Source organism: Stomoxys calcitrans, chromosome 3, assembly GCF_963082655.1.
Source record: "Stomoxys calcitrans chromosome 3, idStoCalc2.1, whole genome shotgun sequence".
Lineage (NCBI taxonomy): Eukaryota > Metazoa > Arthropoda > Insecta > Diptera > Muscidae > Stomoxys > Stomoxys calcitrans.
In genome coordinates this window covers 48781560-48805194 of record NC_081554.1, presented here as the reverse complement: position 1 = coordinate 48805194, position 23635 = coordinate 48781560, and the positions used below count along the sequence as shown (strand labels likewise).

At 41.0% G+C, this 23635-nt stretch overlaps 1 protein-coding gene across 1 annotated transcript; it reads right to left on the bottom strand.

Annotated features, from left to right (window-relative positions):
• Window positions 1–22865: 22865 nt before the first annotated feature.
• On the bottom strand, window positions 22866–23341 carry LOC131996030 (uncharacterized). The gene is made up of 2 exons (XM_059365449.1): window positions 23129–23341; window positions 22866–23012 (listed from the first exon to the last, which is right to left on the bottom strand). The coding sequence occupies exons 1-2, from the start codon at window positions 23339–23341 to the stop codon at window positions 22866–22868; spliced, it is 360 nt and encodes a 119-aa protein (XP_059221432.1).
• Window positions 23342–23635: the final 294 nt, after the last annotated feature.

Sequence of the window (23635 nt, the reverse complement as noted above, 5' to 3'; positions counted from 1 at the left end):
ATTCTTTTTCGGTCCATAAGCGTGTTAAGTTCGAAAATGGGTATATCAGACTATATCTCGATATAGCTCCCATATAGACCGATCCGTTGATTTCGGGTCTTAGGCTCATAAAAGCCACATTAATTGTCGGATTTTGCTGAAATTTGCGACGGTGAGTTGTGTTAGTCCCTTCGATATCCCTCTACATTTTGCCCCAGATCGGTCCAGAATTGGATACAGCCTTCATATAGACCGATCCTCTGATTTAGGGTCGTAGGCCCATAAAGCCTCATTTTTTATCCGATTTTGGCAAAATTTGGGACAGTGAGCTTTGTTGGGCCCTTCGACATTCTATTTCAATTTGGCCCAGATCGTTCCAGATTTGGATGTAGCTGCTATATAGACCGATCTCTCGATTTAAGGTTTTGGGCCCATAAAAGGCGCATTTATTGTACGATGTCGCCAAAATTTGGGACAGTGAGTTGTTTTAGGACCTTCGCCATCGTTCTTCAATTTGGTATATAATGGTCCAGATTTGGATATAGCTGCCATTTAGACCGATCTCCCGATTTAGGGCTTTGGCCCCATAAAAGGCGCATTTATTATCCGAAATAATGGACAGTGAGTTAAGTTAAGCCCCTAGAGATATTTCTGCAATATGGCACAGATCGGTCCAGATTTGGATATAGCTGCTATATATACCCATTTCTCGATTTAAGGTTTTGAGCCCATAAAAAGCGCATTTATCGTCCCATGTCATTGAAAATTGGTACAGTGTGTTGTGTTGGGCCCTTCGATATTATTTTTCAATTTGGCTCAGATCGGTCCAGATTTGGATATAGCTGCCATATATACCCATTTCTCGATTTAAGGTTTTGGGGCCATAAAAGGCGCATTTATTGTATGATTTCGCAGAAATTTGGTGCAGTAAGTTGTGTTGAGCCCTTCGATATTCTTTTTCAATTTGGCTCAGATCGGTTCAGATTTGGATATAGCTGCCATATAGACCGATCTCCCGATTTAAATTCGTGGCCCCATAAAAGGCGCATTTATAATCCGATTCTCTGAAATTTGACACATTGACTTATGTTAGGCTTTTCGACATCCGTGTCGTCCAGATCGGTTTATTTTTAGATATAGCTACTAAATAGATCAATATTTTGTTTTCTTAATTGTTTCTTTTCTGTTTTTTTTTTTTTTTTTTGTAAATTATTCAATGCTTCTATTCGAAGAATAACACAGCAAGGAACTTTCAAAAGTAAGGAAAAATATGTGATGTTGCTGGAGAGCAGTTGACCGGCTATCCGTAGAGCGATTTCTGATTCGCCATGAATCTTCAAATGGATCATGGTGCTTTTTGGAATTTGTCAAATGGATCATGGCGCTTTTCATACCAACCCAACTAGAGTAGTTTGCCAAGCTCACATCTGAATTTGGACAAGACTCTTAAAGACGACTTGAAGGGAAGCAAAACCTTACTTCCTTTATTCAAATCTAACCTATCCAACAATGTTGGATACTATCCGGCTCTAGACCATTTCGATCAATGTTTTCTATTCAAAGAATAACACATCAAAGTACTTTCAAAACTTCGCTAATTACTGTCCCATGGCTTTTATCCGATTTCGATTGTATGCAAATGATAAACTTTTACTGCCCACGACCACCATGTGGTTTCTCCGTGTGTAAAAGCCATAGATAAAAACATAAAGCAATTTTCATTTCCGATGCTTTACATTAATTAATCGATGAGTGTAATCATGAGCAAATGTAATCATCAGCAAATACGCATGAATAACTATAAAAGGACATTAAAACTATTTTACCAAACACTACAGTAGACATTTTTAACTAAGTCTGAACCAAAAAGTAACGTCAATAATGCAGCAAAAACTTTTCATATATTTCACGATTATTCTTTCTATACAAAAGGTAATTATTAAGTTTTAATACATGGAAACGATGGGTAAAATATTTAATTTTTCTTTTTGGAAATTTTCAGATTGCTTGTACTAAATATGGAATGACGAAAATTGAATGCAAAGTTGTTGATGACAAACTTGTACAGTTCGATGCCTGTGACTTAGTGCCAGTCTCGAAAAAAACCTCAGAACTTACCGTAAAAGTTCGAGTGTTAAAAAAACCCATAAAAAATTTAAAGTTAAGGGTTGCTGTAACCGTACCAGGCGTTATGACGGTCTATAACGACACCTGGGATGTGTGTGCTCTGTTGAGCAAGCGAAAGAGCAATCGGGCATTTAATGATTGGATTAGACCAGGTCTAACGGAATTCACCAATATAAACCACTCGTGTCCTTATGACGTAAGTAAAGTTCAAGAATCGAATGAGCATTCATGGAAATGTATTCTGATTATTCAACTTTTCTTGAATACAGCATGATATACATTTTATAAAGTAGGGTGCTTTAACCGCGTGCATTAAGGTACGATAAATTCAGAAATTAGGGAATGAATGGACAATGTCTAGCAAAGAACCGCTAGAAGTACTACTGGATACACATTTCCCTGAGAACCTCCTTTACGAACAATGTAGAGCCAAAGAGGTTGTCACTGATATGCATTCATATGGGGTTGTTGGAGAAATTATGTCTGAGTCAAAAATGCTATGCATCCTTACAGATATACTTCAGAAAGACATAACGTACGAAGCGAATTAAGCGGCCAAAAGGGGTCGAGAAAGTTGTTCTTATAAGCAGGACATATAACTAAGCGGCGGAAATCAGTTGCCCTTCTCTTAAATACCAGTGAAAACTAATCTTAAAAGATACACATGCACATTCAACTTCTAAAAGCATGTCTTATAGAAGGCCTACAACACAGCATTTTGTCAGCCATAGAAAATTCCACTATCCGAGTCAAAAAATTGATAGTCAAAGAAGGTATTGACAATGTCTAGCAAAGAACTGGTAGAACTACTACTGAATACACATTTCCCGGAATCCTCCTTAATGGACAATATGGCGCCAAAGAGGTTGTCACTTGTATGCATTCGTCTAAGGTTGTTGGAGAAATTATGTCTGAGTCGGAAATCTGTTAGCCATCTCTTAAAAACCAGTGAAAACTGATCTTAAAAGATACACATGCACATTCAACTTCTAAAATCATGTCTTATAGAAGACTTAGAACACAGAATTTTGTCAGCCATAGAAAATGCCACTAACCGAGTCAAAAAGTTGATATGGTCAGATCCAATTATACTGACACCAGATAAAATTGGATTCAAAAAATTTTTGTATATAATTGCATCTTGCAAATGCAAATTTTGCCCATGAATATTCCACTAAGGAACAGGGGCAAACTTCTCACATATCAATGAGTGCAGTCTGATTAAAGTTTAAGCTCAATGATAAGGGGCCTCCTCTTTTTATACCGAGTCGACACCGCATAACGACACCGCTTGGTAGAGAAGTTTTAAAATGGCAGAATACCTCATAAATGTTGATCTAGCCATGTCCGTCCGTCTGTCTGTCGAAAGCACGCTAACTATAGAAGGGCTAAACATAGCCGCTTGAAAATGTGCAGAAATACTTCCTAGTAGTGTAGTTCGGTTGGGATTGTAAATGGGTCATATCGGTCCATGTTTTGATATAGCTGCCATATAAACCGATTTTGGGTCTTGACCTCTTGAGCCTCTAGAGGGCGCAATTCTTATCCGATTAGAATGAAGTTTTGCACGGCGTGTTTTATTATGATATCCACCAAGTATGGTTCAAATCGGTGCATAACCTGGTATAGCTGTTGACTTCTTGAGCCTCTAGAAGGCGCAATTCTTATCCGATTAGAATGAAGTTTTGCACGGCGTGTTTTATTATGATATCCACCAAGTATGGTTCAAATCTGTGCATAACCTGGTATAGCTGTCATATAAACCGATCTCGGTTCTTAACTTCTTGAGCCTCTAGAGGGCACAATTCTGATGCGATTTGCTCAAATTTTGCATGAGGTGTTTTGTTATGGTTTTTAACATAGGGGTTCAGATTTGGATATAGCTCCTACATAAACCTATCTCCCGATTTGACTTCTTGAGCCCCTGGAAGCCCCAATTTTTACGATTTGGCTGAGATTATGCAAATAGTATTCTGTTATGACTTCTAGCAACTGTGCAAGGTACGGTTCAAATAGGTCAAGAACCTGATATAGGTCCCGTATAAACCGAATTCGCGATTTGACTTCTTTCTGTCCGATGTGGCTGAAATTTTGGGCATAGTTTTCCGTTATGACTCTCAACAACTTTGCTAAGTATGGTTCGAATCGATCCATAATCTGATATAGCTCCCATATAAACCGATCTCCCGATTTGACTTCTTGAGGCTCTGGAAGCCGCAATTTTTGTCCGATTTGGCTAAAATGTTGCACATAGTGTTCTGTTACAACTCTCAACAACTTTGCCAAGTAAGGTTCAAATCGGTCAAGAACCTGATATGGCTCCCATGAAAACCGATCTCCCGATTTGACTTCTTGGGCCCTTGGTAGCCGCAATTTTTGTACGATTTGGCTGAAATTTTGCACATAGTGCTCTGTTATGACTCTCAACAAGTTTGCTAAGTATGGTTCGAATCGATCCATAATCTGATATAGCTCACATATAAACCGATCTCCCGATTTAACTTCTTGAGCCTCTAGAAGCCTTAATTTTCATCCGATTTAGCTGATATTTTACATATAGTGATCTGTTTTGACTTCCAATAACTGTGACAAGAACGGTCCAAATCGGTCTGTAACCAGATATAGCTTCCATATTTTAGCAGAACCCATGGTGGTGGGTTCCCAAGATTCGGCCCGGCCGAACTTGGCACTCTTATTTGATAATTTTGTGTAAGAGCCGAACACAACAAGTGAAAGCGTGCTTAGTTTGCCCGAGCCGAATCATGGGTACCCACCGCCATGGATTCCACTAAAAATTTACTCTTTTATATTTGAATTATTTTGGTCTCAAAAAGTCATATCGGGATATCTGTACCTAGGGGGGCCTATATCACTAAATTGACTGATTCGGATAAAACTTGGCACTGATGCTGTAAGTCACAAGATAGGGTTTTGGGCAAAATTTCAATTATCAAATTAAAATTTTGGCTCCTAAGGGCTGAAGAAGTAAAATCTGAGGATCAGTATATATGGGGCTGTATCTGTTTATAGACCGCTTTGGATCATATTTAGCACAATGTTGAAAATCATAACACAAGTCTTTATTGCCAATTTTAGACAAATCGGATGAAAATTGAGGCTTCTATGGGGTCAAGAAGTGAAATCCGAGGATCTGTTTATATGGGGGCTATATCCAAATCTGAACCGATGTGGGTCATTTGCAATCTCCAACGACAACCAAATTTTTTAAATGAAAGTTGTTTTCTACTTCCTCTCTTGGACAACCATTTTGTCCCAGTCAATAAATGTTTAATATTTGGCCTATTTTTTTGGGGGTAGGCCGGGCTTTGGGGCCAAGATTTTATAGTATTTTTTATAAGATAAACATTTTGTAATGTTGCATCATTTAAATTAATGGCTGTTGGATTTAATCGATTGTTAGTTTATCAAATGATCTTATTTTTCACGGTTTTAAGTAAATTTTTTTTATGTAATAAAATGGAACATAAATTTTACTTAATGACAGCGTAATAGTTATAATCAATGTCAGCAGCAATTTTTTATTAATAGGGCTGACCTCTTTTTGTTATTTATTATATGTACCAGTTTTTATAATACAAATATATCGTGGATAGTTACAGAAGATCAGTTTAAAGCAATTTCGTTTGTTTGATTTTTGGACACCCGAAAAAACTGGAGTAAAACTCAATATTGTTTGGCCTTATCAAGAGAAGCTAATAAATACTCATCATCTTCTTGTCGACTACAAGGCCGCCTTTAACAGCCTCATATTTTCAAATGTATTGTAAGCCGTGCTTGAGTTTGGTGTCCCTGTTGACAAAAATTGATACGACCTTGCAGAATAACGCTAGCTGACACACATTCCGCAGTTAAAACATGTAAAAGCATGCTAAGTTCGGCCGAGCCGAATCTAGGGAATCCACCACTATGGATTCTGCTAATATATGGGAGCTATATCTGGTTATAGACCGATTTGGACCGTGCTTGGCACAGTTTTTGGAAGTCATAACAGAACACTTTGTTGAACCAAACCGGACAAAATCTATGGCTTCCATAGACTCAAGAAATCAAATCGGCAGATCGGTTTATATGGGAGCTATATCAAAACCTGAGCCGATATGGCCCATTTGCAATCACCAACGACCTACATCAATATTAAGTATAGGTGCAAAATTTCAAGCAGCTAGCTTTACGCGGTCGACCGCTATCGTGATTTCGACAGACGGGCGGGCATTGCAAGATCGACTCAGAATGTCGAGACGATCAACAATGTATATACTTTATGGGGTCCTAGATCAATATTTCGAGGTATTGCCAACGGAATGATTTGACTAGTATACCCCCATCAAGGAAATAAACTCGCCGAACCGCACAGATAAAAATAATTTTGAAAAACAATAAGTTTGGTCGAAAAAGCATCTACGAAAGTTGTTAATTTTCCTGCAACAATTTATTTTGAATCTCATGACCCAAAGCACAAATTTGTTGCTGAAAGGCACTCTTTGCAAGCCAATATATAACAACAACAGCTATATAACTATAAGGAAGGCAAAAACCCATCTTACCAGCCAACGCATGAGCTTTGCTTCGGGTGGTGGTGTTTTTGTTTTCTTTGTTCGGCTTGCGCTGCTTTGTCTCGTTCGTTTTACTGCAGCTCTCGTGTTTTCCTCTATCACTCTCTACTATTACCCCTAAAAAACAAATTTTAATAATTTTGGTGCAGCAGAGTATTGAATTCATGATCTCATATTTGATAGTCTTGCACGTATAGCCTACCGACATCATCTTCCTTATGATGAAATAACTCAATAAGTATTACTGCTCAGTAATAAGTGTCACAATTAAATTAAAATAAGTTATCGTCCGAATCGGACCATAATTGAACTGAATGTTGGAGACCATGGTAGAGTCGTTGTGAAAAATGTCAGCCAATTCGACTAAAACTTGCGACCGTGGGGGGCTTCAGAAGTAGGTCATGAGAGAAGTAGTTGAACAAAATTTCAGCCAAATTGGATAAGAACTGCGCTCGCTAGTGGCTCAAGAAGTCACAATTCAAGATGGGTTTATATGGCGGTTTATATCAGGTTATGGACTGAAACTTCAACCAAATCGTATGGCAACTCAAGAGGGTGTGCCCTCTAGAGGCCCAAAAAGTCAAGACCCCAGATCGGTTTATACGACACATATATCAGGTTATAGACCGATTTGAACCATATTTGACACAGTTGTTGGAAGTCATTAAGAAACCCGTTATGCTAAATCGGAGAGAAATTCCGCCCCCTAGTTGTTCAAGATGTCGAGATCTAAGATCGGTTTATATGGCAGCTATATCAAAACATGGACCGATATGGTCTATTTACAATTCCAACCAACCTACACTTATAAGAAGTATTTGTGCAAAATTTCAAAATTAACTCCTTCGAAAGTTAGCGTGCTTTCGATAGACAGTTTGACGGATGGACGGACGGTCGGACATGGCAAGATCATCTTAAAATGTCATATCGATCAAGAGTATATATACCTTATGGGGTCTTAGACAATTATTTCGAGATGTTACCTACAGAATGAAGAAATTAGTATACCCCCATCCTATGGTGGAGGGTATAAAAAGGGTAAAAATCGCTCAACAATTTTTTTTTCTGAAGTTCATATTTAAGTAAGTTTAATAAAAAAAATTTAATTTTTTTTTGGCCGACCGGGGGACTCGAACCTTGGTTTGCAAGCCATGAATGTTATTTTAACATCTACCTCAACTCAAGAATTAGTTTAAAGTCAACAAAATTTCAATAATTTCGTCTGTCAAGTCTCTTTTTGAGATTTACTTATGTACTTCAACAAATAATGTCTTCGATTCAATGCTAAAATTTGTTGAGGATTTAAAGTTTCACATTGAAATTTGGAGGAGCCCACCGTAGCGCAGGGGTTAGCATGTCCGCTTATGACGCTGAACGCCTGGGTTCGAATCCTTGCGAGACCATCAGAAAAAATTGTCAGCCTTGGTTTTCCCCCTCCTAATGCTGACAACATTTGTGAGGTACTATGCCATGTAAAACTTCTCTCCAAAGAGGTGGCACACTGCGGCACCCTTTTCCGACTCGTCTAAAAAAAGGAGGCCCCTTTTTCTTGATCTTAAGCTTGAATCGAACTGCACTCATTGATATGTAAGAAGTTTGCCCCTGTTCCTTAGTGGAATGTCCATGGGCAAAATTTGCATACAAATTTGGTAGTTGGGATTTTCTAAGAGTTATTTTAATACCCACCACCGTAGAATAGGGGGTATATTTATTTAGTCATTCCGTTTGCAACACATCGATATATCAATTTCCGACCCTACAAAGTATATATATTTCGGATCGTCGTAAAATCCTAAGAAGATTTAACGATGTACGTATGTCTGTCCGTCCGTCTGTTGTAATCACTCTAGAGCCTTCAAAAATTGAGATATTGAGCTGAAATTTGGCACGACGTTTACGCTGTTTAAATTCTTGAACGGGCCTAATCGGACCACATTTCGATATAACTGCTATATAGACCGATTTTTCGGTAAAGGGTCTAATGCCCATAAAAACTTTATTTTTCATCCGATTTTGCTGAAATTGGAAACAGTAAGTAGTTTAAGGCCTCCCGACATTTGACCCAAATATGGTTCAGATTGGACTATATTTAGATATAGCTGCCATATAGACCGATTTGCCTATAAAGGGTCTGAAGACCATAAAAGCTTTATATATTACCCGATTTCGCTGAAATTTGAAACAGTCGGTATTTTAAGGCCTTCTAAGATAGAACCCAAATATGGTTAAGATCGGACTATATTTAGATATAATTGCCATGTAGACCGATCTCCAGATTAACGGTCTGAAGCCCATAAAAGCTCTATTTGTTAACCGATTTCGCTGAAATTTAAAACAATGGGTTATTTTAAGCCTCCCGACATCTGAACCAAATATATTTCAGATCAGACCATATTTAGATCGGACTATGTATAGATATAGCCGCCATATAGACCGACCTTCCGATAAAGGATCTGAAGCTAAAACTTGAAACAGTGAGAAGTTTAAGGCCTCTCAAAATTCGACCCAATTATGGTACAGATCGGACTATAGTTAGATATAGCTGCCATGTGGACTGATCTCCCGATTAAGGGTCTGAAGCCCATAAAAGCTTTATTTTTAAATCGATTTCGCTGAAATTGAAAACAGTGATTAGTTTTAGGCCTCTCAACTTCTAACCTAAATATGGTTCAGGTCGGACTATATTTAGATATAGCTGCCATGTAGATCGATCTCCTGATAAAGGGTCCGAAACCCATAAAAGCTTTATTTGTTAACCGATTTCGCTGAAATTTGAAACAGTGGATAGCTTTAGGTCTCCCGACATCCGCCCCAAATATGGTTTGAATCGAACTATATTTAGATATAGCTGCCATATAGACCGATCTGCCGGTAAAGGGTCTGAAGCCGATAAAAGCTTTATTTATTACCCGATTTCGCTGAAATTCGAAACAGTGGGTAGTTTTAGGTTTTCCGACGTCCGCCTGAAGTATGGTTTGTATGGGATAATATTTAGATATAGCTTTCATACAGAACGATCTGCCGATAAAGACGAAATCGGAAATTTAGAAAGAAAATCCCATCTTGACCTATACCACCCACAACTTTTACGATTTTTCTCTGTATGTAAAATCTATAGACTTTTTATCGCACAGGAATAAAGCAATTTTCATTTCCCATACTACAAATCAATTGATGGATAAATGTATTTGAAATACATTCGTAAGCAAATACTCATAAACCATTATCATTTCATAGATCACTAGAGTGCCAATTTTTAACTACGTCCGGACTCGAAAGCACCACCGCAATGCAACAGAAGCTTTTTATATTTTTTATGTTTATTCTATCGATACAAATGGTAAATAATTTCTAATACCTGGAAAAGATAGGTGACACTGTGCATTGGGAAATTTCAGATTGTTTGTATGAAATTAGGAATGACGAAAATTGAATGTCAAGCTCTGGAACCCAAGTTGGTGCAATTCGAAGCCTGTGAATTAGTGGCAGCCTCGCAAACATTGTCAGAACTAACCGTAAAAGTTCGAGTTTTAAAATTTCCTGTAAGACAAGTAATGGTGGGGGTGGCTATAACGTTTCCGGGCGTTGTCACAGTCTATAATGACACCTGGGATATATGTGGTCTTTTGAAAAAGCGAAGGAACAATCGGGCATTTAATGATTGGATTAGACCAGGCCTTAAGCAATTCACCAATATCAATCACTCGTGTCCTTATTACGTAAGTAAAGTACAACAATTGAATGCATTTGAACATTATTTGAAAACTTTGTTTTCATTATTTTTTTTTTTGCCTACTGATTTTTCCAATTTTCTTGAGCGCAGCACGATATACATATTAAAAAGATGCCTCAGCCTGCAACGGAAGCAAAGTTTGCCGTCTTCGGCAATCAATTCCTTGCATTAGTTGATGCTTCATTAAATGGCAAGAAAGTAGTCTTGGTTAAATTAACCTACTCCGAACGGGTCTGAATGATGAGATCAGTCTTGGTAAAGGTTAAATTGAAGCGCCTTGCAATTGTGTTGGTATATTAACGATAATTGATTCGATCCATTTATGTATGTTCCAGATGTATGCAGTATTAACTTTCAATGTAGTTTTTTATTCACTATTTATGTACCATGTATGTCATATTTCAATAAATGTATTGAATTTGTTATGCCGCCTTATGATTGCTACAAGAACATCGATGGTTGCGCTCATGCCTCGAAAGAGTAAAGCTTAAGTTTCTCATTTCTATGGAGATTTATCGGAATGTTAAAATGTTTACTCAATGGTGGAATTGTTGGACAATGAGCGTGCCTATACTGAAGTTGATCGACCTATAATGCTATATGGTGTTGTGGTCTGGTGGACGGTGCACAGTGGGAGAAAACCGAAAAAAAAACTAGTAAAAACCAGTAAGGAAGGGCAAAAGTCGGGCGGCGCCGACTGTATAATACCCTACACCTCATCTGTAAGTACAATGTGGGAGCTATATAAAATATATATGAACCAATTTTGATGGACCTCGGCGGATGTTTTCAGATGGGTTAGTAAACAATACGTATCACATTTCGAGCAAAAATGTTCCAACTGTAATAATTACGATTGACAAATGACAACGTTATTGCAAATTACCCAAAATCTGGAGAATGTATATATATGGGACCTATATCTAAATCTGCATCGATTTCGAGCAAACTTATCAGATATTGTGATAGTCGTCGAAGAATGCGTTGTGCAAAATTTTGGCAGGATTGGTAAAAAATGCGTTTGCAGTGGAGTGAAAATCGGGCGATATACATATATGACAGCTATATCTAAATCTTAGATGATCTCTATAAAACTCACTAATTATGTCAAGAGTCATAAGAAAATTCTTTCTGCCAAATTTCGAGAGAATCGGTTAGCAAATGAGCATTTTATTGCAATATTTCTCAAAATCAGACGAACATATATATGGGATCTATATCTAAATCTGAACCGATTTAGAGCAAACTTCTCACATAATGTAGTAGTTGTCGACGAAAGCGTTATACAAAGTTTTGGCAGGATTGGTCAATAAATGCGCTTTCAGTGGCTCAGTGGTTCTAGAAACGGAAATGGGCGTTATATATATGAGAGCTATATCTCCATTTGAACCAATTTCCATGAAATTCACCAGTAATATCACAGGATTTTCGCCATCCTACCGACCGTTTAGTTGTTCCACAATGTTAAATGCGCATTCGTCGCCCACTACCTTTAACTCGGACTGTGTCGACCCGAAAGGCTTCGGGTTAACCAAGTTTATTGACGGCAGTCCTCTGACCTTCACCGCCAAATCGTCTGCCCTTTCATTTCCCCTTACTCCGTTATGGCCCGGCACGCATCGTTTTCCAATTCTCAGAGAAGGCATTAATCTCCTTCTTACACTGCAAGACTGTTCGTGACCTTACCGTCCTGGTTGTTATTGCCCTTATGGCAATTTTACTGTCGCTAAAGATTTTCAGACTCGACGTCCTCGCGTTAGCACCACACCACTTCACGCATTCCGTGATCGCCTGGATCTCCGCCTGCAGGACCTTATTATGGTCAGCAGGTCTAAAGCAGATCTCAGTCCCTGGGTTCCTAATGTAAACCCCCAGGCCTACTCTGTCCTCTAGCTTTGATCCATCCGTGTAACATGATCTTCCAGATTACAATACTAGGGTTCCGTCAATCTAAGACTGTGCCGATGGCAGCAGTGCCTCGCACTCGACTTCAAGATTCATCTCAAGTATCCGAGCGGAGACCTCTTTCCTTCCTTCCAGGATTCCTATCGTCGCCTCGATTATACCGCGATGGTATGAACTGCTCCCATCCTCAATCCATTCTCCCTTTGCCTTAAGTCTCATAGCCGCAGTGGCTGTCTCACACTTAATCTGTATAACAATGGGTCGTATATCTAGAATAGTCTCCAGTGCCCTAGTGGGCGTGGTCCTCATCGCTTCGCCTATGCCAAGACAACATGTTCTCTGAACCTCTTGTATGGTCTTTATGTTGCACGTTTTCTCCATAGCAATCCACCAAACTACTGAGGCGTAAGTAAGTATTGGTCTAATCACGCTTCTGTAGAGCCAGTAGACTATCCACGGACTCAGGCCCCATTTCGAGCCTATGGCCCTTCTACATAGTGCCCAACATCTGTGAGCCTTCTCAGTACGCTCCTGAATGTTACACTTCCAATTCAGTTTCCTGTCCAAGATCACACCAGCTCATACCATTGCGGTATAATCGAGGCGACGATAGGAATCCTGGAAGGAAGGGAAGAAGTTTCCGATTGGATACCTGGGATGAACCTTGAAGTCGAGTGCGAGGCACTGCTGTCATCGGCACAATCTTGGACTGACGGAACCCTAGTATTGCCATCTGAAAGATCATGTTACACGGACGGATCAAAGCAAAAGCTTGAGAACCCAGGGACTAAGATCTGTTTTGGACTGCCTGACCATAACACGGTCCTGCAGGCGGAGATTCGTGTGATCACGGAATGCGTGAAGTGGTGTGGTGCTAACGCGAGGACGTCGATTGTGAACATCTTTACCGACAGTAAAATTGCCATAAGGGCTATAATAACCCGGACGGTAAGGTCACGAACAGTCTTGTAAGAAGGAGATTAAGGTCTTCTTTGAGGATGACAAAGTCCGCATCGTTTGCCATAAAGGGCCATAAAGGAAATGAAAGAGCAGACGATTTGGAGGTGAAGGCCAGAGGACTGCCGTCAATAAACTTGGTTAACCCGAAGCCTTTCGGCTCGATGCAGACCGAGTTAAGAGAATGCAACATTGTGGAACAGCGAAACGGTCGGTAGGACGGCGAAATACCTATGGGGGGATCCAGATCGTGAAAAGGCGTTGCTATTACTGAAAGGAAGCAAGAGGGAGGTCAGCATAGCTATTGGTATCATAACGGGACACATAGGACTACGAGCTTACTTATGTAAAATCGGTGCGGCAAGTGATAGCATGTGTAGGGCATAAGGGGAAGATGATGAGACGTTGGAGCATTTCCTTTGTCATTGCCCGGCTTTCGCGTCCAACAGGTACCGGTACTTAGATGGAGACACAATATCAGACATGAACCAACTTAGGGGAGTGGTATTGAAAACAATTAAGGATTTTGTAAGTACCACGGAATTTCTTAAAACTTAAAATTTCCCTTTTAGAGGTTACTTTATAGTTTTTAGAGCGCACAACAAGCCGATTACTGGCTTAGGTGTAGGTCCATAGTGGCATGAGGCGGATTAATATCTGCACCCTCTTTTCAACCTAACCAAACCTTAATGAAAGGAGCAAGAGTTAATACCCACTTTCGGTACAAATTTTCTGTGGCTTAATGAAAAGTATTGGAGATTAGAAAACGAATTTGATAACCAATTATGGGGCCATATGTTTGGGGGACGTTATTTGGGAGAAGAGCACGATGCTGATATTTTTCAGGGCCAAGTGTCTGAGGGACCACCTCACCCCCGAAAGCACCCCTAAATAACACATCATGAGAATATCGGACTGAAATCGAGTATTTAAAGAATGGGGTACACCTTACATCCAAACTTAAATTCGTAGACCAATAAAGATCATATGGGATTCAGATAAAGGCACTTATATCGTTAGACTATTAGTCAAGCGATATACTATTTTCGTAGCATGGTATTTCACTAAAAGCTCTTTAATTGTCGAAAATAAAGGTTCAGCTAGTATTGTACTATATATGAGAAACCTATACCACCCACGACCATCATAATTTTTCTCCTTGTGTAAAAGCTGTTCAATGTATACAGCTATAAATAAATGTTTCATTTCCTATATAAATTAATTGATGGATAAGTGTAATTGAAAAACATTACTGAGCAAATGCTCATAAAAATCTAAAAATGGATATTAAAAAGAAAATTATTGATCACTAGAGTGCAGATTTTTAATTAAACCCGAATCCAAAAATATCACAAAAATGCTGCGGAATCTTTTAACCTATTTTACGATGATTCTATTTATTCCAAAGGTAATTGATTATCAATATATGATAAAGACTGGTGGAAGACTGTTTCTTGGAAAATTTCAGTTTTCTTGTTTTAAACATGGATTGACGAAAATTGAATGTGAAGTTCTTGATCCCAAGATGGTAGAATTCGAGGCCTGTGAACTGGTGCCAATCTCTAAAAAAGTATCAGAACTAACCGTCATGATTCGAGTGTTCAAACTTCCTTTAAGAAATGTGAGGACAAGGGTTACCATAACCGTTCCAGGCGTTATAACGCTCTATAATGAAACCTGGGATGTATGTGGTCTTTTAAACAACCGCAAAAGCAATCGGGCATTTAATGATTGGATTAAACCAGCTTTGAAGGAATTCTCCAATATAAATCACTCTTGTCCTTATAACGTGAGTAAAGTTCAATAATCTTATTCACTTATTATTATTTGATGTTTTTTTACTTTTCTTGACCATAGCAAGATATACATTTCAAAAAGATGCCTCAGTTTGCAACGGAATCCAAGTTTATCCTCTTCGGCGAAGAAGTTATTTCATTTATTGATGCTTCTTTAAATGGCAAGCGATCAGCTTTGATAAAATTAACATACTCTAAACGGTAAGGTAACTGTCCTTGTATATGTTAATTTAATTGGCATTGCAATGATTGTTTGAACTGTAACAATAATTGATTCAATCCATTTAGTTGTATTCTATATATTCAATAAGATTTATCAAAATGGTTTTCATTATTACATGTTAACGTAAAAATTCCTTCACTATATGTACTATGTATGGTTGCCCAAAAAGTAATTGCGGATTTTTCATATAGTCGGCGTTGACAAATTTTTTCACAGCTTGTGACTCTGTAATTGCATTCTTTCTTCTGTCAGTTATCAGCTGTTATTTTTAGCTTGCTTTAGAAAAAAAAGTATAAAAAAAGTATATTTGATTAAAGTTCATTCTAAGTTTTATTAAAAATGCATTTACTTTCTTTTAAAAAATCCACAATTACTTTTTGGGCAACCCAATAATATTTCAATAAAAGCAATGAAATTTTAATGCCATACTTAGACTGATTGGTTATGAAGTATCTGGAAGTTTGCGTTCTATACAACAGTAGTTTCTAGACAGCATCTGAGAGATGAAACAGGTTTTTACAATATATCCTCCGCCATAGGATGGGTATACTTATTTCGTCCGTCCTTCCTTCCTTCCGTCCGTCCTTCCGTCCGTCCTTTCGTCCGTCCTTCCGTCCGTCCTTCCGTCCGTCCTTTCGTCCGTCCTTCCGTCCGTCCTTCCGTCCGTCCTTCCGTCCGTCCTTCCGTCCGTCCTTCCGTCCGTCCTTCCGTCCGTCCTTCGGTCCGTCCTTCCGTCCGTCCTTCCGTCCGTCCTTCCGTCCGTCCTTCCGTCCGTCCTTCCGTCCGTCCTTCCGTCCCTCCTTCCGTCCGTCCTTCCGTCCGTCCTTCCGTCCGTCCTTCCGTCCGTCCTTCCGTCCGTCCTTCCGTCCGTCCTTCCGTCCGTCCTTCCGTCCGTCCTTCCGTCCGTCCTTCCGTCCGTCCTTCCGTCCGTCCTTCCGTCCGTCCTTCCGTCCGTCCTTCCGTCCGTCCTTCCGTCCGTCCTTCCGTCCGTCCTTCCGTCCGTCCTTCCGTCCGTCCTTCCGTCCGTCCTTCCGTCCTTCCGTCCGTCCTTCCGTCCGTCCTTCCGTCCGTCCTTCCGTCCGTCCTTCCGTCCGTCCGTCCTTCCGTCCGTCCGTCCTTCCGTCCGTCCGTCCTTCCGTCCGTCCTTCCGTCCGTCCTTCCGTCCGTCCTTCCGTCCGTCCTTCCGTCCGTCCTTCCGTCCGTCCTTCCGTCCGTCCTTCCGTCCGTCCTTCCGTCCGTCCTTCCGTCCGTCCTTCCGTCCGTCCTTCCGTCCGTCCTTCCGTCCGTCCTTCCGTCCGTCCTTCCGTCCGTCCTTCCGTCCTTCCGTCCTTCCGTCCGTCCTTCCGTCCGTCCTTCCGTCCGTCCTTCCGTCCGTCCTTCCGTCCGTCCTTCCGTCCGTCCTTCCGTCCGTCCTTCCGTCCGTCCTTCCGTCCGTCCTTCCGTCCGTCCTTCCGTCCGTCCTTCCGTCCGTCCTTCCGTCCGTCCTTCCGTCCGTCCTTCCGTCCGTCCTTCCGTCCGTCCTTCCGTCCGTCCTTCCGTCCGTCCTTCCGTCCGTCCTTCCGTCCGTCCTTCCGTCCGTCCTTCCGTCCGTCCTTCCGTCCGTCCTTCCGTCCGTCCTTCCGTCCGTCCTTCCGTCCGTCCTTCCGTCCGTCCTTCCGTCCGTCCTTCCGTCCGTCCTTCCGTCCGTCCTTCCGTCCGTCCTTCCGTCCGTCCTTCCGTCCGTCCTTCCGTCCGTCCTTCCGTCCGTCCTTCCGTCCGTCCTTCCGTCCGTCCTTCCGTCCGTCCTTCCGTCCGTCCTTCCGTCCGTCCTTCCGTCCGTCCTTCCGTCCGTCCTTCCGTCCGTCCTTCCGTCCGTCCTTCCGTCCGTCCTTCCGTCCGTCCTTCCGTCCGTCCTTCCGTCCGTCCTTCCGTCCGTCCTTCCGTCCGTCCTTCCGTCCGTCCTTCCGTCCGTCCTTCCGTCCGTCCTTCCGTCCGTCCTTCCGTCCGTCCTTCCGTCCGTCCTTCCGTCCGTCCTTCCGTCCGTCCTTCCGTCCGTCCTTCCGTCCGTCCTTCCGTCCGTCCTTCCGTCCGTCCTTCCGTCCGTCCTTCCTCCATCAGTCCGTCCATCTGTCCATCCGTCCGTCCATCCGTCCGTCTGTCTGTCGAAATCACGCTAACTTTCGAAGGAGAAAAGCTAGCCGCTTAAAATTTTGCACAAATACTTCTTATAGGTGTAGTTCGGTTGGGATTGTAAATGGGTCATATCGGTCCATATCCTGATATAGCTGTCATGTAAACCGATCTTGGATCTTGACTTCTTGAGCCTCTACAGTGCGCAATTATTATCCGATTTGGCTGAAATTTTTCATGAGGTGCTTTATTATGATTTCCCACAACTGTGCTAGGGATGGTATAAATCGGTCCATATCCTGATATAGCTGCCATATAAACCGATCTGGGGTCTTGGCATCTTGAGCCTCTAGAGGGTCCAATTGTTATCCGATTTGGGTGAAATTTTGCATGAAGTGTTTTGTTATGATTTCCAACAACTGTGCAAGTGATGGTTTAAATCGGTCCATATCCTGTTATAGCTGTCATCTAAACCGATCTGGGGCTTGACTTCTTGAACCACTAGAGGGAGCAATTTTCATCCGATTTGGCTGAAATTGTACGTGAGGTGTTTTGCTATGATTTCCAACGACTGTGTTAACAATGGTTTAAATTGTTCTATCTCCTGATATAACTGTCATCTAAACCGATCTGGGGTCCTGACTTCTTGAGCCTCTAGAGGGCGCAATTATGATCTGATTTGGGTGAAATTTTGCATGAGGCGTTTCGTCCTGATTTCCAATAACTGTGCCAAGTACGGTTCAAATCGTGAGGAAAGTAAAACAGACAAGAAACAAGGTACTAATAGGGTGCGATGCGAACTCTCACCACATTTCGTGGGGTAGTGTTAACCAGTGCTGCCACTCAAGGAAATTATTTTCTACCAAAATTTAAGAAAAATTCTACCAAACCCGGCCAAAAGCTACCAAATGTTCTACAACCAAAAATGCGGTATATGCTTTTATACCCACCACCAAAGAGTTGGCCATTTTGTCATTCCATTCCATTTGCAACCCTAAAAAGTATGCACAAGATCCGTCCGTCTGTTTGTTGACTATGCAGCTTTAAGTTCAAATATGGCCTATAACTTGATGTAGCTCCATTTATACTGATATCGCGATGAGAAATCTTCAGAGAATCTTAAAGAGTTTGAACTCAGAATGCGCATTTTCTACTTATTTTCTCTGTTACAGGGATTTGCATAGACCCCTCAATATCTGGATCCAGATCTGACCATATTTGTGGTTGAGGCATTGAATGGAGAAAAGTCACATTTCTTACTCAGATTTTAACGAAATTTCGAAGAGATCGTTTAACACTCGTGCCAGTTGTAGTCAATATCAGAACTTAGGTGTTTTTCCTGCAAGTTGAAGCAGAGAGAACCCTTAATATAGAATTTGGCACCTCGACATCCATAGTTTTATTTTGCATTCTTAACGAATTCACTGAAACGACAAGAAGACCCTGCGATTTTTTTCAGTACTGAAGTTGGTATTTGGTTGCCCAAAAAGTAATTGCGGATTTTTTAAAAGAAAGTAAATGCATTTTTAATAAAACTTAGAATGAACTTTAATCAAATATACTTTTTTACACTTTTTTTCCAAAGCAAGCTAAAAGTAACAGCTGATAACTGACAGAAGAAAGAATGCAATTACAGAGTCACAAGCTGTGAAAAAATTTTTCAACGCCGACTATATGAAAAATCCGCAATTACTTCTTGGGCAACCCAATCTACCAAATTTGGTAGGAACCAACCAAAAACGGCAAAACTGGTACTGGTAAGCGGGACCAAACCCTGACAGAGTTCTTGTCCTTCGAAGATAGTTGTCCTCATCGGGAGAGGCAACCAGCTCAAGAAAAACGCTGGATGACCGGAGAGATTCGCAATATTGGGAAAGAGGTCCGCAGACTTTTTAACAGAACACGTCGTTAAAAAGCGGAAGTTTATTAGTATGTATATTACACAAGATTACCAGAGCGGCAAAACGTGCCTTCTGGAAGCTTTTCTTCGAACAGGTCGATAGCGGTAACGACGCAGCCAAGATTAAAAAGTTTCTCTCAAAAGCCAATGTCCAAACTGAAACTTTAGTAGATGACAAGAGAGTGAGGGCAGAGACAATGGAGGACATGTTGAGGCTTTTGATGAAAACCCACTTTCCACAGGATACGAAGGGACTCACGGAGACACCGGAATCTTAGAATAATGAGGTAGATCGAAGGTATAGAAGAACGGAATTTATGATGAAGGAATCCTTGAGGAGCTTCAACCCGTTCAAGTCACCCGGACCTGATGGAATATTTCCGGCGTTACTACAGAAAGAGGCAGACTATCTGGCGCCTCGTCTGGCCAAAATTTTCATAGCGTGCCCCAAATATGGTCTGAATCGGTGTATAGCCTATTGTAGCTCCCCTATAAAACAATCTCCCTATTTTACTTTTTGAACTCCTAAAGGACGCAACTTTTATTCGATTTGGCTGAAATTTTACACAATGACTTCTACTATGGTCTCCAACGTTCATTCTATTATGGTCCGAATGGACCATAGTTATGGATCATAACTTGATATAGATTTATCTGGATGACCTCAATTAGATGGGTTTTTTGGAAGTGGGTGATCGTCCGCTGCCTGTTCTTTAGGCTGCATTGAGTTTCCCGTCACTGCCCTGCCTGATGTTTTCACCTATCCTAGTCTTGCGAGTCTTGAAAAATTCGGTAATGGTTCCATCATCAGGTTCCTATTCGTTCTGTATTGAGTCTACAGTCCCTGCACTGCCCGATGTTCCAATATTTGGATCTTTGTCTATGCTAGTCTTACAAATCTTGAGTAAATGGACTTCTTGGGAGTAGGTCTTTGTCTCATCGCCTGCTCCCTGTACGTTAGGCGGCATAGAGTTCTCTGTCACTGAATCTGCCTGATGTCTCAGCATAAGGATCTTTATCCATCCTAGTCTTCCTAATCTCGAAAACGTCGTTGATAGTTCCATCTTCGGGTCCCTGTTTGTTAGGCTGTGTTGAGTCTCTCGCCCCTGCCCTGCTCGCCCCCCTTTTCAGGGTTCAACACATGCTCGATAACCCGATTGTTTACCAAATGCCTCACCTTAGATCGACAATCTGGTGGAACTCTATCGGATGCACAGCTGATATCATCTCATCTCTTAGAGGATATTTGTCTATACTTGTCTTCCCAATCTTGAAAAAGTTGGCCATGGCCCCGTAGTCTTAGCCAGGCTTGTCACGGAGACTTGATCAATGCCCACCTTCCATTTTTCACGACAAACTCTTGGTTTTGCTTGTTGAAGACTTCCATTATGCGTTCCGTCGCGATTTCGCCGCCCACATCCTTCATGAAGACCGTCGCCTTTGTGAGCTGTGGGATGTCCATCTTTTTCACAAGGGCATGCTTTACGCCCAAGGGAGTGTGGATACTTCCCAAAGAGCTTTTTGACGGTATCAATACTGCCACTGACGCAAAGTGCAGCGTCAAGATGTCCCCTCTATATACATAGCTCATAATTCGTATGGGTTTAACCCCCTTCAGAGTTCAACACATGCTCGATAACCCGATCGTTTACCAAATGCCTCACCTGAGATCGACAATCTGGTGGAATCTTACCGAATACACAGCCGATATCATCTCATCTCTGTTGTGCTTCCTTACCACTCTGGCACTCAGCGACCATCTTCCCCTTCTGTAATGGCTGTGATTGCGCTGCCGGTGCATATTCCCTTGTCTCCTTCGTCATGCCCCGGATCGCTTTCCCGGTTTGCTTGTGAGCTTAGCAAAGCCATCGTTCACCTCTTCCGTCATCCCGCTGCCCTCATCTCTCGATTCGGCTGCGATGACTGTTTCATGGACACTGTCGCTGTCTGAAACCGAGTCGGAAATACCACCTTTACATAAAAGCTGGGGACGAACTGTGCATCCCTCTGGTTAATCTGTCTCTTCCTCATTAATTAGTATGACGATTAGTTGTGCGCTTGAAGTATTACTCTCGGAGGGAAGAAGAACACGCTAGGAGGGGAGAAAAACATGCCACGGTCTGATGTCACCACCGCAGCTATTGGGTCTTTTGAGTCCATTTCTAGCCTACTCCATCCGTCTTTGTTCTTCAGGGGATGGTCTGCCCTTCAAGTGACCGCAACCTTTTGGCAGACCGCTGTGCCGTTTCCGAATCTAAGTTAGTAGCTTTTGGGGTAGTCTGTGCAGCGAATCTCCGAGCACAATTAAGGAAGCCGCTCTCCTCATGGGTGAGAGTGTTAGGATCATTCGCACCAAGCCTCTCAACAAAACTGAGAGCGATGGGGATAACTACGCTATCTCAGACTACATTCTAAACTGTTTCTGGACTATATTTCAAACTATTGGGTTGCCCAAAATAATTGCTGATTTTTCATATAGTGGGCGTTGACAAATTTTAAGCATTAATCGAATTGGATCGTCATGTAACTGAGCGTGAGAGAGAAGAGAAGTTAAATATACCAAAATCAACCGTTCATTATCACATAAAAAGCCTTGGACTGGTGAAAAAGCTTGATATTTGGGTACCACATGTTTTGAAAGAAATTCATTTAACAAACCGAATCAACGCTTGGGATATGCACCTTAAACGCAATGAATTCGATCCGTTTTTAAAACGAATCATAACTGGAGATGAAAAATGGATTGTTTACAACAACGTTAGTCGAAAACGATCATGGTCCAAGCATGGTGAACCAGCTCAAACCACTTCAAAGGCTGATGTCCACCAAAAGAAGGTTATGCTGTCTGTTTGGTGGGATTGGAAGGGTGTGGTATATTTTGAGCTGCTTCCAAGGAACCAAACGATTAATTCGGATGTTTACTGTCAACAATTGGACAAATTGAATACAGCCATCAAGGAGAAGCGACCAGAATTGGTCAATCGTAAAGGTGTCATATTCCACCAGGACAACGCTAGACCGCACACATCTTTGGTCACTCGCCAAAAACTGAGCGAGCTTGGCTGAGAACTTTTGATGCATCCATCATATAGCCCTGACCTTGCACCATCAGACTACCATTTATTTCGATCTTTGCAGAACTTCTTAAATGGTAAAACTTTCGGCAATGATGAGGCTATAAAATCGCACTTGGTTCAGTTTTTTGCAGATAAAGGCCAGAAGTTCTATGAGCGTGGAATACTAAATTTGCCAGGAAGATGGCAAAAGGTTATCGAACAAAATGGCAATTATATATTTGATTAAAGTTCATTCTAAGTTTTATTAAAAATGCATTTACTTTCTTTTAAAAAATCCGCAATTACTTTTTGGGCAACCCAATATTTTCATTAATGGTATTTTTCAAACAGAGTTTCATTAGTCTACACAATGAAATCAACTTTGGTGTTTTTTATTATTGAAAATGCACGGAAATAAACACCTTTAGACATACAATTAGTAACATTTACATGTGCTTGCAAAAAAACACTCGGTAAAATCCCCATTGTAAATTGGGGCCATGCACCTAAAGTTTGTAGTCGGAAATAACATCTATGGATAATCGCTTTTTGCCATCAATTGATGCTTCGATTCTAGCAAAGTACTCGCCATTAAACACCGGTAGCATGGGTCGTTGGCCAGACAACGTAAAATTCGCAATGTGTATATCATGCTGTGTTAAAACAAAAGAAAAAACAAAAAAAATTAAGAAAGAAGTTTAAGGAAGTTTCGGGTTCACGATGTTTCCTTAACATTTCAAGGGGTATTTGGAAATTGGGTTCAACTTACGTTATAGGGACAGGTATGGTTAATATTGGTATACGGCTCAATGTATTGGTATAAGCGACCCAGTGCCCTATTAGTTTTACGATCTTTCATAAAAGCACAGGCATCCCAGCTTTGATTTAGAGCTGGCACGCGTGTTTCACTGCAAGACCCCAATATAACACGAATTTGAGCATTTTTAATGGGCAACTGAAAAAATCGTATAGTAATCGACATTCCCGGAAAGTTCTTTGAGGTAGGTGCGATCTGACACAAATCAAATTTAGAAAATTCCGGATCAAATGATTTACAATTAATTTTTTTCATTGTAAATTGGCCACAATAGAACTGAAATTTATTAAAAATATTCCCATATTGATTAAAAATATTAGTAACTATGTAATGGGTTGCCCAAAAAGTAATTGAGGATTTTTCATATAGCCGGCGTTGACAAATTTGTTCACAGCTTGTGACTCTGTAATTGCATTCTTTCTTCTGTCAGTTATCAGCTGTTACTTTTAGCTTGCTTTA